This window comes from Oncorhynchus mykiss, chromosome 13 (genome assembly GCF_013265735.2).
Source record: "Oncorhynchus mykiss isolate Arlee chromosome 13, USDA_OmykA_1.1, whole genome shotgun sequence".
Lineage (NCBI taxonomy): Eukaryota > Metazoa > Chordata > Actinopteri > Salmoniformes > Salmonidae > Oncorhynchus > Oncorhynchus mykiss.
The window spans coordinates 46,338,644-46,354,930 of NC_048577.1; the positions used below are offsets into that span (position 1 = coordinate 46,338,644).

The window sequence follows — 16,287 nt, forward strand, 5'->3', positions numbered from 1 at the left end:
ATAACTGAAGTGACAGTAAATCACCAACCTTGACTTTATACCTGTTCAGACAACACACTCCAGCTGCAGTATGCACCCTTTCAGTTTGTTTACCAACTCTGAAGTAGTAGAAGAAGAAAACTGACTACTTCAAAATGGAGATGGGCTCAATGGCGCTGCCCATGCTCTCACAGACGCCATAATGGGTCAGATACAATGTTGCACGAATGCTACTTCAGTTCACATAAACAGTAGAGTGTATATGGCCTGTAAATACAGGAAATGGTGAGGTGTTGATCGTGTTCTCTTACCTGTCAGTGCTGTCCTCCTGGGTGAGTTTTCTCTCCACAGCCTGCAGTGCTGCCTCCAGAGAGGTGCTGGTCTGCTCCAGCCTCTGCTGCTGCACCACCTCTAACCCCGGGCCAGACTCTACCCCTGGGCCGACCACACAGACCTGGGGCTTGCCTGTCTGGGCTGCCTGGCACTGAAGCCCTGGGGCTGGGGGACACCGGCTGGGTGTGGGTGATGGTGGGGCTGAGAAGGCAAGACTCTGTACCACATTGACAGTCATAGTGGGCGGCACTATGGCTGTTGGACAGGAAGCAAACGCAGAAACTCAGAATTGATGATAAAAACAGAAAGACAAAATAATGAGCTTCCACGTGTAATAAGTTACCTGTAGCAGCAGCCAGACTGTGTCGGGACGGTTTTGGGGCTGTGACGGGGGGTCTGTGGGAGCTGTGAGGCTTGGGGGAGATGGGGGGTTTGTGGGGTGTGCCTGTCACTGGCAGGGTCTCCAGCCCCTCCAGACTGGCCTCACTGATCCTCAGACTGACCAGACTCACCTCCTCACAGCTTTGGGACTGGGGCCTGCTGCCTGGACTGGAGTCTGACCCTATCTTGCCCTCACTGTCACTGGTGGGAGAGCTGCCAGCATGGTCTTTAGGCTTGTATCTCCGCTTCACAGTGTCTGACTCCTTCAGGTTAAACTCAGGCACCTCCAGGGCTGTCTTGGTGGGCCCGTTCTTGTCTGCCGGGATCTCCACAGTGCTCTCGGCCCTGGGCGGCCCTCCCACCTTGGGCCTCTGCTTGATGGTGAGGTTGCCCTCCTCGGCGAAGGGGATACACTCGCTGGAGCTATTGTGAGGGGATGAGGAGCCATCCAAACCCGGTGCCTTAGGTTCCTCCTCCTCAGAGTCTGACTTCACCCCTCGCTCTGGGTCTGGGTAATGGTCTTGGATGTCGGTCTGGGCTGGAACACATTCGCTCTGAACCCTCCTCCTCATACCTGCACAGGCCTCTCTGGGCTCCAGTCCTGAGGGGGTGAGGCTGGGGAGGGGAGGCTCTGGTTGGAGGAGGTCCAGCCTGGGCCTGGACAGGCTTTTCCCCTCAGTGGAGGCCTCCAGACAGGCTGCGATGCTCCTCACGCTCCCTGGACTGTCTGTCTCCACCCCCCCAGGAGAGGGCGCCATATTCTCAGTGGACCCAACGCTGACGCTGCTGCTCACCGAGCTCAGTCTCTTGGGTGGGGCTGGAGGGGGACCCTTTTTACGAGCGCGAACGGCAAAGGACTGGCTACGTCCCACAGTGCCGTACTTTACGGGTGTGGTCTGCATGCCTGCCAGCTGGCTGCGTCCGGGCCGGCGGGTCAGGGTGGCGTAGGACTCTAGGGTGCTAGAGGGCGGAGCCAAGTCGTCATCCTCTTCGTCTGGTTCGCCGTCTGACAGGGCATAGCGTGTCAGGCTCTGGCTGCGCTTCTTAGGCGGGGCCAGGGTCATGGCGTGGTAGGTGTGTGCCAAGGGCTTGGTGGGCGAGCCGTGGCCCAGGTCGGTGCTGCCACAGTGGGAGTGGAGGTAGCTGAAGCCCCTCTGGGCCGGGGAGCCCTGGGGAGAGGAGCCTAGGGAGTGAGACCCAGGGCCTTTAGGCTTGGCTGGGATGGCTGGGTACTGGAACACAGTGGCTGCCCCCAGGGGGACCTGCTTGGGAAGCTGCTGCTGTAGTATGGACCTCTGGTCCCAGCCTTCTGGAATGTTCCTCTCCTTGGCAGGGCTGCTGTCAGCACTGAGGCTGGTGGAGGTGCTGCTGCTGCCTAGGCTCTCCTGTGAGAGGCTGTGGGGAGTGATGGAGGCCGTGGGGGGGTCCTGGGAGCGCCCTGAGCCCCTGGACCGGGCGTCGATGCTCTCTTGGCTCCGAGACATGCCCACAGCACTCTTAAAGGCCAGGCCCTCCTGGTAGTGGCTGGACATGGCTGTCTGCAGCTCAGCGCTCAGCTCGCTGTCCTGGAAGGTCAGCATCTTGGGGGTGTGGGGCGAGGGGCAGTCGGAGGCGCTGTCAGGGGGCTCGATGGTGACCAGGTGAAGGGCTCCAGGGGGCTTGCGGCGCAACGTGCCCTGGCCAGATTCTGCAGCCAGGATGGCCCTCTGGATGTCACACAGCTTCTTCACGGCCAGCATCATCTTCTTCTGGTGGCCCAGCTTGGTGATGCCTATCTCCTGCAGGTCCTCCCAGGTCAGGTCCCGTACGATGCTGATGGAGTCATAGCCGTTCTCTGACAGCTTCCTTTGGTACTGAGGCAGGCCTATGGTACTCAGCCACTCCCCCAGGTCTGCCTGGAGTAGGAGAAGAGTCACAGTCAGACCTACAACAGGTGAAACCTTTATGAAACTAATGTAAAACCTGACTTGCACACAAAGGCAGACAGACAGACAGACAGACAGACACAGGCATCAGTAAGACCTTACCGGGATGTATTCAGGCAGCCACTCGGGGATGCTGAGGTTTCCTATCTCGATTGAGATCTTCTTGCGGTGGCCTGGCTTGGTGACGCCGATGGCCGTCAGGTCCTCTGGGGTCATCCTGCTGATGGTGGGGACGTCGTAGCCGGCCGTGATGAAGTTCCCAGTGTACTGCTCCAACTGGAAGTCACATAGCCACTGGTAGATGGCCTCTGCATCCTACACCAGAGGGGAGGGGTTGAGTTACACATTAACATCAACTACTGGCCTATTCACTGTCCTACTGTCTTTTAATAGATACATGTATTTCACTGTGGCATACAGAGTACACAGAAATATACATTCATGAGTTGTAATGTGTGGCAAACATGGACAATATTTCCTGTCTTGTGTCTGTCCTGTCCTGTCCTGTGTCTGTCCTGTCCGGTCCTGTCCTATGTCTGTCCTGTCCTGTGCCTGTCCTGTCCTGTGTCTGTTCTGTCCTGTCCTGTCCTGTCCTGGCCTGTGTCTGAGTCTCACCTTGCCCTCCAGTAGCTGCTGAGGACGTATAAACTGTGGGGAGACAAACTGCTGTTCCCCTGGTCTCTGTATGTTCACCATCGGCCTCCGAGGAGCACCCAGAACCACTAGACAAGAAAACACACTGGAGAGTTAAATGAATGGTGCTCAGGATGTTTTCTACCAATAAGCACAATTCAAACTAGAAAGGTGAAGTTTCAGGAGAAATGTTGTGGTACGTAACAGTAATGAGAGAAAGGGCTGGTATTCCTACCTGCAGTCAGGTCAGGCTGTTTATTGGGGACTGGTTGCCCTGAGTCACCAGCAGAGGGGGCTGGCTGCACATCAAAACAGCACAAGACAAGTTACAGAGAGCACAGGAATAAACAATCTGTTGCCTGGCACTACATACAAAGACAGTAAATCACAATATCACATTTCCTCGAGTTCATAGCTGTGAGTAAGGTTTGCAATTATTTTAACATTGTTATCTATCTCAATAAGACTAGCCAGGATAAATAAAGCTAAAATAACAATTGGTCCAGTACTTTGGCTGTGTCTGGGAGTGCGGTGGTCTGGTGGTGTTGTCCGTTGACAGCCGTGTTACTCTCTGTGCTCTGTCCACTCCCAGCACTACGGGTGCTGCCCACACTGCCCGTACTCCCTACACTGTTCCTGTCACCTGCTAGATAGGACCACAGGAGAGGAGGATGGAGAGAGGGAGAAGAGAAAGAGAGATAGAAGTGAGGGACATTAAAGACAACCGTGGTGGCTGGACAGCAAGAGGGAGAGCAAAATGAGGTACCTCCCCTCTGTGTCCTTCCAGAGCTCACGTCAACACAGTCACACACACATCCACATGAATCTAACTGAAGCTGGCAGAGGATGGCAGAGGCTGGACCCTGTCACTGAGCCAGCCAAGTCATCACAGATCAGGGGGGGTGGCACAGGCCAGGACAGGACATCATTTGCTGCCATACGAAGCCAAGGGAGATGGTTGCATGGTGGAGCGGAGCTGCAGGCATAGAGCAACAACAGCCAAGGGTACAGAACTACAGATCTATAGGGGTAAACTACAACTACAGTCCTGCAGTAGGACAGATGAAAGGTCATCCACAATGGAAAATTCCTACAGCAGAGTACACAGGGCACCCATTAAGCTTGCAGTGTCCTGTAGACTGTCGAAATTGTCACTTTTTTTTGGTCACTGGAACAGATGTTTCCTGGTGGTCCCATCTTGTAGCAGGGAGAGCAGCAGGAGCTATGGGAAGCTCAGTTTGAAGCTGGCACATGACAAAGGTAGAGCATGGGAACAGGGGACAGAGACAGCCAGCTATTGTCATGGGGTGACAGTGGAGGGACTCTTACCCGCGGTGTGTGAGTTCCTGAGCACCCAGATGTCCTCCAGGGGACAACCAGGCTGAGAGAGGCTGCTGGGAGGCCGACCTATCAGACATAACAACACTGTTGGGCCATGGGGGTACCATGGTCCACGGAGCAGCACTGGGGATTGGCTGGGCCTGAGCATGAGAGGCGTTTAGAGGGGGCGAACATAGGTGTCCTTGTGGCCTCACCACGGTTCACAGTGGTGGGGGAGTTGTCTGGCTGGTTAGGGGACTGAGTACCGTATACAGGTTTCAATGTGCGTCTGTCCTCTGAGTGCATGTATAAGGGTGTGTGTGTATATACCTGGGTTGGCGCTGAGGCCAATGGTGTGGGGGAGGGCCAGCTGGGGATTGTTGGGGGTGTACAGTGTGTAGGAGTCGTCGGTCTGGGGGGCTGAGCTCAGGCTGGAGGAGAGGGGGGCTCTGGAGAGGAGCTGGTGGCGCTGGGTGGGCAGAGAGGCGTGCCGGGACAGGGTGCCCCCTACAGGGTCAAACAGGTAGGACACAGACAGAGAGGAGGTTAAAGCAAGCTGATGGTTAGAGGTGGACATTACATGGTATGGATGGAGAGACGCTGAGAGAAGAGGAGGAGGAAGGGATGGATTGGAAGCATGAGGGATTAGTCCAACCAAGGCAGTCTGGGAAATGAGGTGTTCTCTGGAGGGGCCAACCTGTCATGAAGAGGGGCCACCACTGCTCTTCCAATGCAGTGATGTATAGCGATACAACCTATCAGTGTGTGTGTGTGTGTGTGTGTGTGTGTGTGTGTGTGGAGCCAAGGGAGAAACAGTTCCTTCAGGAAGTATTCATACCCCTTGACTTATTCCACATTTTGTTGAGGCACAGCCTAAATTCAAAATGTATTCAATAGATTTTTTTAAATCTCACCCATCTATACACAATACCCCATAATGACAAAGTGAAAAGAATATACCGGTATATCTATTTTTTTGTAGTACATTTTTGTAAATGTATTGAAAATGAAATACAGAATGATCTAATTTACATAAGTATTCACACCCCTGAGTCAATACATGTTAGAAACGTCTTTGCCAGTGATTACAGCTGTGAGTCTTTCTGGGTAAGTCTCTAACAGCTGTGCAATATAAATATAAACTTCTTCATGCTCTGCCAAGTTGGTTGTTGATCATTGCTAGACAGCCATTGTCATACCTTAGATTGTCAAGACAATTTAAGGCACAACTGTAACTAGGTCACTCAATGCTTTTATTTTTAACTCCCAACTACCAATAGGTGCTCTTCTTTGCGAGGCACAGGAAAACCTCCCTGGTCTTTGTGGTTGAATCTGTGCTTGATATTCACTACTTGACTGAGGGAATTTACAGATAATAAAAATCATGTTAACACTATTATTGAACACAGAGTGAGTCCATGCAACTTATGTGACTTGTTAAGCACCTTTTTACTCCTGTACGTATTTAGGCTTGCCATAACAAAAGGGGTTGAAAACATTTCAACTTTTCATTTTCTATGAATTTGTAAAGATTTCTAAAAACAAAATTCCACTTTGACATTATGGGGTATTGTGTGTAGATCAGTGACACAACATTTCATTGTAATACTTTTAAAATTCAGGCTGTAACATCAAAATATGGAAAAAGTAACGGGGTGTGAGTACTTTCTGAAGGTACAGTAGGTGCAGAGGGACAATTTAAGATGGGTCTCCCGTTCCCCTGATCTTTTGTTGTGGTGACAGACTTGCAGAGAAGACAGAAACCTGTCATTTTTCACTGACTGCAGTGCTGAGCTGCTCCCTGTTCTGTCAAAGCTGCTCCGTGAGTGTCACCAAGCCAACCTATTCACTCAGGGATTTCTCCCTCTAGTGCACATCAAAGAGGTGGTGTGGGGCGGATTATCTTCTTCTGTGGTGTTAGGTAGGTAACTGACACCTTCTGTTAATCTAACCGGTATTAGAGGTAGACTGCGTGGGTAAGGGTGGGAGTTTTTACATAATGTACAATAGCAGATGACTCCTGCAGTTCCAAGCCATTTCCCTTTCCATTTCTGACTTAATCCTGCATTGTGAGTGTGCTGACATGTCTGGGAGATGAGTGAATTAGTGTGTGAGTGTGTGTGTGTGTCTGTGTGTTGATGTTCCGACATGCCGGCAGCTGACTCAACAAGCTACGAATCCTCCGTTTGCTGCGGGTGCCACGGTTACGCAATGAAAGAGGCAAATGTCAGAGGGCTCTCTCTCTTTGCCCATTGCTTTCAGATGGGAGTGGGGAATGGCTAATGATTACACTGACCTTATTGGGTGTGTGTGTGTGTGTGTGTGTGTGTGTGTGTGTGTGTGTGTGTGGTGTGACTGACCTGAGCGTCTGCTGATGACCTCTACAATGTTCGGGGGGAAGTAGCCAACCCGGTCGGTGCCCCTCTGGCTGTCGTGGATGTGCCCCTTCCAGCGCCCGTCCATGTGCTGCTCTAGGACCTGCCAGGCAGCCAATCAAAACAAACATTAAGACAGGTCTAAACCAATCAGATGGCTATTACTACCCAGTGTCTCTCCATATTGAGGCAGGTAGGTCTGTGAGATTCTATAACAACGTGGTGTTATTTCCACTGTTTATGTACGTGTGTGTAGGAGTGTACCTGACCTGAAGTGTGCAGTTCTGGGACAATGACAGAAAGTACATGTTCCAACTTGAAACACATTCTACGCGTTAACAACCTCATCTGTGTATCTATGTCTCTGTATGGTTTGTTTTCATAATGTCAAAGATGTTTTACATAATTTGGGAGGGTGGTACAAAAGCAGCGCCACAGCCCTGAGATCAACTGTAGTACAATAACAAACCGAGGGAGAGAACCAAAAGGTCAAGCACATAAACAGATGATGACAGTAGTCATGTGTTTCTGATCATGTTCCATTTGTCCACGTGAGCTGCTAAAACCCAGGCCATTGTCTCTGCTCCCTAATTTAGCAGCCTTAGTCAGAGGATACAAGCCAAGGGACATTAGGGTTAGGGGGCTGAGGGTATAGGGGAGAACAGGGGTGTTGGGTTGTGTGTCTGGTAAAAGATGTGGGTAGAGGGGGAACTAGCATGTACTGAATGAGCAGGTTTGACAGCAATAGAAAAATACATTGACATTTACTGACCTGTCCAAGTTGGCAAAACATATTTTTCTAAAGGCCTAAATTCGCTGAAGGCACACATGCTTAGGATTTATTTTACAATGCATTGTTTTCAATGATAAAAACCCTGCAGGCTCCGACGCCTCGCTCAATTAGAACGTCTTTATTTTTGCTTTTTAATCGCTGGTGATGTAGCCACACAAAATTAAATATTTCTTTGTAATTATTCACTTTTTTCCGAGCTCATTAGAAATGGAAGATGTTGCTAAGATTTGAGGCTTTACCCTACATGCTAAATTAGACAAATTCATCCACTTACGGAAACACAACATCGCTATCAGCCTGTCCAATCCTCTTCACCCGCCTTGCTCTGCCCGACCACTTTTTGCGTTTTGGTTCGGCACCGGTCCCCACTAAGATGTCAGCCAACCCTTTGCCCAGTATCTAACATGTACATGTGTGTGTGAGGTGTGGAAAGGCTAGTTGATGGAAGAGGTGGATGGCCTGAGAGCAAGGTTTATGAATTGTTTCTCTCTGGTATTGAAGCAACCCCCACAGCAGCAGAATAGGCCGACACACTCCCAAGAAGTAAAACAGGCCAGGGTTCATGAGACGATGTGTGTGTGTGTGTGTGTGTGTGTGTGTGTGTGTGTGTGTGTGTGAGACAGTAGTAGTAGAGTCATTTCTGAGTGGGAGTGATGTACTGGATGAATACCAGGGTCTGTCCCTACCCGTCTCTCTGGGCTCAAAGAGAGCCACCCTTCAGATATATACTCTCTTCCTATAAACTAGTTCCCCCTCAGGAATATGGATAGTGAAGTTCACCTGTTGTGCACTATACCCCTAAGGACCTAGAACTGATAGATGACATGTAGGTCAGGTTCAGTACAGTGAACTGATAGATGACATGTAGGTCAGGTTCAGTACAGTGAACTGATAGATGACATGTAGGTCAGGTTCAGTACAGTGAACTGATAGATGACATGTAGATCAGGTTCAGTACAGTGAACTGATAGATGACATGTAGGTCAGGTTCAGTACAGTGAACTGATAGATGACATGTAGGTCAGGTTCAGAACAGTGAACTGATAGATGACATGTAGGTCAGGTTCAGTACAGTGAACTGATAGATGACATGTAGGTCAGGTTCAGTACAGTGAACTGATAGATGACATGTAGGTCAGGTTCAGTACAGTGAACTGATAGATGACATGTACATCAGGTTCAGTACAGTGAACTGATAGATGACATGTAGGTCAGGTTCAGTACAGTGAACTGATAGATGACATGTACATCAGGTTCAGTACAGTGAACTGATAGATGACATGTAGGTCAGGTTCAGTACAGTGAACTGATAGATGACATGTAGGTCAGGTTCAGTACAGTGAACTGATAGATGACATGTACATCAGGTTCAGTACAGTGAACTGATAGATGACATGTAGGTCAGGTTCAGTACAGTGAACTGATAGATGACATGTAGGTCAGGTTCAGTACAGTGAACTGATAGATGACATGTAGGTCAGGTTCAGTACAGTGAACTGATAGATGACATGTACATCAGGTTCAGTACAGTGAACTGATAGATGACATGTAGGTCAGGTTCAGTACAGTGAACTGATAGATGACATGTAGGTCAGGTTCAGTACAGTGAACTGATAGATGACATGTAGGTCAGGTTCAGTACAGTGAACTGATAGATGACATGTAGGTCAGGTTCAGTACAGTGAACTGATAGATGACATGTACATCAGGTTCAGTACAGTGAACTGATAGATGACATGTAGGTCAGGTTCAGTACAGTGAACTGATAGATGACATGTAGGTCAGGTTCAGTACAGTGAACTGATAGATGACATGTAGGTCAGGTTCAGTACAGTGAACTGATAGATGACATGTACATCAGGTTCAGTACAGTGAACTGATAGATGACATGTAGGTCAGGTTCAGTACAGTGAACTGATAGATGACATGTAGGTCAGGTTCAGTACAGTGAACTGATAGATGACATGTAGGTCAGGTTCAGTACAGTGAACTGATAGATGACATGTAGGTCAGGTTCAGAACAGTGAACTGATAGATGACATGTACATCAGGTTCAGTACAGTGAACTGATAGATGACATGTACATCAGGTTCAGTACAGTGAACTGATAGATGACATGTACGTCAGGTTCAGTACAGTGAACTGATAGATGACATGTACATCAGGTTCAGTACAGTGAACTGATAGATGACATGTACATCAGGTTCAGTACAGTGAACTGATAGATGACATGTACATCAGGTTCAGTACAGTGAACTGATAGATGACATGTACATCAGGTTCAGTACAGTGAACTGATAGATGACATGTAGGTCAGGTTCAGTACAGTGAACTGATAGATGACATGTACATCAGGTTCAGAACAGTGAACTGATAGATGACATGTAGGTCAGGTTCAGTACAGTGAACTGATAGATGACATGTAGGTCAGGTTCAGAACAGTGAACTGATAGATGACATGTATAGGTCAGGTTCAGAACAGTGAACTGATAGATGACATGTACATCAGGTTCAGTACAGTGAACTGATAGATGACATGTAGGTCAGGTTCAGTACAGTGAACTGATAGATGACATGTATAGGTCAGGTTCAGAACAGTGAACTGATAGATGACATGTACATCAGGTTCAGTACAGTGCCTAGTGATGGTCTCTACATCCTGTCACAGTCTACACATTTTGCTGCCTTACAATGAAGTATTAACTCTGGGCGTAAAGACACACAATCAAGACATCTTTTTAATTTTTTAATTTTTAATTTTTTTTAATTCTATAATTTTTATTTAACTTTGGGAATGTGGAGAAGGTTGTGTTGATCGGTAGGAACAAAATCAAATGTATTCCCTTTTGAGACAACATTTTAAGGCAGTAAAATGTGAAGACTGTGCAAGGGGTGTGTAGACTTTCACTAGTGACTATATGTGCTTTATGACTGATGGTAAGTTGATCACATCAAGTAGACCCCATTCATGGACTCATGGTTTCCAAACCGTCCTACAGTCCAGTGGTTTCCAAACCGTCCTACAGTCCAGTGGTTTCCAAACAGTCCTACAGTCCAGTGGTTTTCAAACCGTCCTACAGTCCAGTGGTTTCCAAACAGTCCTACAGTCCAGTGGTTTCCAAACAGTCCTACAGTCCAGTGGTTTCCAAACCGTCCTACAGTCCAGTGGTTTTCAAACCGTCCTACAGTCCAGTGGTTTTTAAACCGTCCTACAGTCCAGTGGTTTCCAAACCGTCCTACAGTCCAGTGGTTTTTAAACCGTCCTACAGTCCAGTGGTTTCCAAACCGTCCTACAGTCCAGTGGTTTCCAAACCGTCCTACAGTCCAGTGGTTTCCAAACCGTCCTACAGTCCAGTGGTTTTCAAACCGTCCTACAGTCCAGTGGTTTTTAAACCGTCCTACAGTCCAGTGGTTTCCAAACCGTCCTACAGTCCAGTGGTTTCCAAACCGTCCTACAGTCCAGTGGTTTCCAAACCGTCCTACAGTCCAGTGGTTTTCAAACCGTCCTACAGTCCAGTGGTTTTTAAACCGTCCTACAGTCCAGTGGTTTCCAAACAGTCCTACAGTCCAGTGGTTTCCAAACTGTCCTACAGTCCAGTGGTTTACCAACCGTCCTACAGTCCAGTGGTTTACCAACCTTCCTATAGTCCAGTGGTTTACCAACCTTCCTATAGTCCAGTGGTTTCCAAACCGTCCTACAGTCCAGTGGTTTCCAAACCGTCCTACAGTCCAGTGGTTTACCAACCTTCCTATAGTCCAGTGGTTTACAAACCGTCCTATAGTCCAGTGGTTTACCAACCTTCCTATAGTCCAGTGGTTTACCAACCTTCCTATAGTCCAGTGGTATCCAAACAGTCCTACAGTCCAGTGGTTTCCAAACAGTCCTACAGTCCAGTGGTTTCCAAACCGTCCTACAGTCCAGTGGTTTCCAAACTGTCCTACAGTCCAGTGGTTTCCAAACAGTCCTACAGTCCAGTGGTTTCCAAACTGTCCTACAGTCCAGTGGTTTCCAAACCGTCCTACAGTCCAGTGGTTTCCAAACTGTACCTACAGTCCAGTGGTTTCCAAACCGTCCTACAGTCCAGTGGTTTCCAAACCGTCCTACAGTCCAGTGGTTTCCAAACCGTCCTACAGTCCAGTGGTTTCCAAACTGTACCTACAGTCCAGTGGTTTTCCAAACCGTCCTACAGTCCAGCGGTTTCCAAACCGTCCTACAGTCCAGCGGTTTTTAAACCGTCCTACAGTCCAGTGGTTTCCGAACCGTCCTACAGTCCAGTGGTTTCCAAACCGTCCTACAGTCCAGTGGTTTCCAAACCGTCCTACAGTCCAGTGGTTTCCAAACTGTCCTACAGTCCAGTGGTTTCCAAACCGTCCTACAGTCCAGTGGTTTCCAAACCGTCCTACAGTCCAGTGGTTTCCAAACCGTCCTACAGTCCAGCGGTTTTTAAACCGTCCTACAGTCCAGTGGTTTCCGAACCGTCCTACAGTCCAGTGGTTTCCAAACCGTCCTACAGTCCAGTGGTTTTCAAACCGTCCTACAGTCCAGTGGTTTTCAAACCGTCCTACAGTCCAGTGGTTTCCAAACCGTCCTACAGTCCAGTGGTTTCCAAACAGTCCTACAGTCCAGTGGTTTCCAAACAGTCCTACAGTCCAGTGGTTTCCAAACCGTCCTACAGTCCAGTGGTTTTCAAACCGTCCTACAGTCCAGTGGTTTTTAAACCGTCCTACAGTCCAGTGGTTTCCAAACCGTCCTACAGTCCAGTGGTTTTTAAACCGTCCTACAGTCCAGTGGTTTCCAAACCGTCCTACAGTCCAGTGGTTTCCAAACCGTCCTACAGTCCAGTGGTTTCCAAACCGTCCTACAGTCCAGTGGTTTTCAAACCGTCCTACAGTCCAGTGGTTTTTAAACCGTCCTACAGTCCAGTGGTTTCCAAACCGTCCTACAGTCCAGTGGTTTCCAAACCGTCCTACAGTCCAGTGGTTTCCAAACCGTCCTACAGTCCAGTGGTTTTCAAACCGTCCTACAGTCCAGTGGTTTTTAAACCGTCCTACAGTCCAGTGGTTTCCAAACAGTCCTACAGTCCAGTTGTTTCCAAACTGTCCTACAGTCCAGTGGTTTACCAACCGTCCTACAGTCCAGTGTTTTACCAACCTTCCTATAGTCCAGTGGTTTACCAACCTTCCTATAGTCCAGTGGTTTCCAAACAGTCCTACAGTCCAGTGGTTTCCAAACCGTCCTACAGTCCAGTGGTTTACCAACCTTCCTACAGTCCAGTGGTTTACAAACCTTCCTATAGTCCAGTGGTTTACCAACCTTCCTATAGTCCAGTGGTTTACAAACCGTCCTATAGTCCAGTGGTTTACCAACCTTCCTATAGTCCAGTGGTTTACCAACCTTCCTATAGTCCAGTGGTATCCAAACAGTCCTACAGTCCAGTGGTTTCCAAACAGTCCTACAGTCCAGTGGTTTCCAAACCGTCCTACAGTCCAGTGGTTTCCAAACTGTCCTACAGTCCAGTGGTTTCCAAACAGTCCTACAGTCCAGTGGTTTCCAAACTGTCCTACAGTCCAGTGGTTTCCAAACCGTCCTACAGTCCAGTGGTTTCCAAACTGTACCTACAGTCCAGTGGTTTCCAAACCGTCCTACAGTCCAGTGGTTTCCAAACCGTCCTACAGTCCAGTGGTTTCCAAACCGTCCTACAGTCCAGTGGTTTCCAAACTGTACCTACAGTCCAGTGGTTTTCCAAACCGTCCTACAGTCCAGCGGTTTCCAAACCGTCCTACAGTCCAGCGGTTTTTAAACCGTCCTACAGTCCAGTGGTTTCCGAACCGTCCTACAGTCCAGTGGTTTCCAAACCGTCCTACAGTCCAGTGGTTTCCAAACCGTCCTACAGTCCAGTGGTTTCCAAACTGTCCTACAGTCCAGTGGTTTCCAAACCGTCCTACAGTCCAGTGGTTTCCAAACCGTCCTACAGTCCAGTGGTTTCCAAACCGTCCTACAGTCCAGCGGTTTTTAAACCGTCCTACAGTCCAGTGGTTTCCGAACCGTCCTACAGTCCAGTGGTTTCCAAACCGTCCTACAGTCCAGTGGTTTTCAAACCGTCCTACAGTCCAGTGGTTTTCAAACCGTCCTACAGTCCAGTGGTTTCCAAACCGTCCTACAGTCCAGTGGTTTTCAAACCGTCCTACAGTCCAGTGGTTTCCAAACCGTCCTACAGTCCAGTGGTTTTTAAACCGTCCTACAGTCCAGTGGTTTACAAACCTTCCTACAGTCCAGTGGTTTCCAAACTGTCCTACAGTCCAGTGGTTTACAAACCTTCCTATAGTCCAGTGGTTTACAAACCTTCCTATAGTCAAGTGGTTTTCAAACCTTCCTTTAGTCCAGTGGTTTTCAAACCTTCCTATAGTCCAGTGGTTTACAAACCTTCCTATAGTCCAGTGGTTTCCAAACCGTCCTACAGTCCAGTGGTTTCCAAAACCTTCCTACAGTCGTCCAGTGGTTTTCGAACCGTCCTACAGTCCAGTGGTTTCCGAACCGTCCTACAGTCCAGTGGTTTCCGAACCGTCCTACAGTCCAGTGGTTTTCAAACCGTCCTACAGTCCAGTGGTTTTTAAACCGTCCTACAGTCCAGTGGTTTTCAAACCGTCCTATAGTCCAGTGGTTTTCAAACCGTCCTATAGTCCAGTGGTTTTCAAACCGTCCTATAGTCCAGTGGTTTCCAAACCGTCCTACAGTCCAGTGGTTTTCGAACCGTCCTACAGTCCAGTGGTTTCCAAACCTTCATACAGTCGTCCAGTGGTTTTCGAACCGTCCTACAGTCCAGTGGTTTCCGAACCGTCCTACAGTCCAGTGGTTTCCAAACCGTCCTACAGTCCAGTGGTTTTCAAACCGTCCTACAGTCCAGTGGTTTTTAAACCGTCCTACAGTCCAGTGGTTTTCAAACCGTCCTATAGTCCAGTGGTTTTCAAACCGTCCTACAGTCCAGTGGTTTCCAAACCGTCCTACAGTCCAGTGGTTTCCAAACCGTCCTACAGTCCAGTGGTTTCCAAACCGTACCTATAGTCCATTGGATTTCAAACCGTCCTACAGTCCAGTGGTTTCCAAACCGTCCTACAGTCCAGCGGTTTCCAAACCGTCCTACAGTCCAGTGGTTTCCAAACCGTCCTACAGTCCAGTGGTTTCCAAACCGTCCTACAGTCCAGTGGTTTCCAAACCGTCCCTATAGTCCATTGGATTTCAAACCGTCCTACAGTCCAGTGGTTTCCAAACCGTCCTACAGTCCAGTGGTTTCCAAACCGTCCTACAGTCCAGTGGTTTCCAAACCGTCCTACAGTCCAGTGGTTTCCAAACCATCCTATAGTCCAGTGGTTTTCAAACCGTCCTACAGTCCAGTGGTTTCCAAACCATCCTATAGTCCAGTGGTTTTCAAACCGTCCTACAGTCCAGTGGTTTACAAACCATCCTATAGTCCAGTGGTTTTCAAACCGTCCTACAGTCCAGTGGTTTACAAACCATCCTATAGTCCAGTGGTTTTCAAACCGTCCTACAGTCCAGTGGTTTACAAACCATCCTATAGTCCAGTGGTTTTCAAACCGTCCTACAGTCCAGTGGTTTCCAAACTGTCCTATAGTCCAGTGGTTTTCAAACCGTCCTATAGTCCAGTGGTTTTCAAACCGTCCTACAGTCCAGTGGTTTACAAACCATCCTATAGTCCAGTGGTTTTCAAACCGTCCTACAGTCCAGTGGTTTCCAAACCGTCCTACAGTCCAGTGGTTTACAAACCATCCTATAGTCCAGTGGTTTTCAAACCGTCCTACAGTCCAGTGGTTTACAAACCATCCTATAGTCCAGTGGTTTTCAAACCGTCCTACAGTCCAGTGGTTTACAAACCATCCTATAGTCCAGTGGTTTTCAAACCGTCCTACAGTCCAGTGGTTTTCAAACCGTCCTACAGTCCAGTGGTTTTCAAACCGTCCTACAGTCCAGTGGTTTCCAAACCGTCCTACAGTCCAGTGGTTTACAAACCATCCTATAGTCCAGTGGTTTTCAAACCGTCCTACAGTCCAGTGGTTTCCAAACCGTCCTACAGTCCAGTGGTTTCCAAACCGTCCTACAGTCCAGTGGTTTCCAAACTGTCCTATAGTCCAGTGGTTTCCAAACCGTCCTACAGTCCAGTGGTTTCCAAACCATCCTACAGTCCAGTGGTTTTCAAACCGTCCTACAGTCCAGTGGTTTCCAAACCGTCCTACAGTCCAGTGGTTTCCAAACCGTCCTACAGTCCAGTGGTTTACAAACCTTCCTACAGTCCAGTGGTTTACAAACCGTCCTACAGTCCAGTGGTTTTCAAACCATCCTATAGTCCAGTGGTTTTCAAACCATCCTATAGTCCAGTGGTTTCCAAACCATCCTATAGTCCAGTGGTTTACAAACCTTCCTATAGTCCAGTGGTTTACAAACCATCCTATAGTCTAGTGGTTTACAAACCTTCCTATAGTCCAGTGGTTTACAAACCTTCCTATAGTCCAGTGGTTTCCAAACTGTCCTATA

At 48.6% G+C, this 16,287-nt stretch overlaps 1 protein-coding gene across 8 annotated transcripts in view; it reads right to left on the minus strand.

The window, feature by feature from the left end:
- LOC110486575 (caskin-2) overlaps nucleotides 1–16,287 on the minus strand; it is an 85,838-nt gene that overhangs the window by 2,100 nt on the left and 67,451 nt on the right. For 3 of the 8 annotated variants that reach the window (XM_036941290.1, XM_036941288.1, XM_036941295.1), the window contains 9 exons: nucleotides 6,932–7,049; nucleotides 4,902–5,078; nucleotides 4,581–4,658; nucleotides 3,761–3,897; nucleotides 3,487–3,550; nucleotides 3,234–3,340; nucleotides 2,721–2,933; nucleotides 656–2,588; nucleotides 291–567 (listed from right to left, as the gene is read on the minus strand). In XM_036941290.1, coding sequence (XP_036797185.1) covers nucleotides 291–567; nucleotides 656–2,588; nucleotides 2,721–2,933; nucleotides 3,234–3,340; nucleotides 3,487–3,550; nucleotides 3,761–3,897; nucleotides 4,581–4,658; nucleotides 4,902–5,078; nucleotides 6,932–7,049 — 3,104 coding nt within the window. The remainder of the gene's footprint in view (nucleotides 1–290; nucleotides 568–655; nucleotides 2,589–2,720; nucleotides 2,934–3,233; nucleotides 3,341–3,486; nucleotides 3,551–3,760; nucleotides 3,898–4,580; nucleotides 4,659–4,901; nucleotides 5,079–6,931; nucleotides 7,050–16,287) is intronic. The other 5 variants (XM_036941289.1, XM_036941292.1, XM_036941291.1 and 2 more) reach the window with 5 other exon arrangements.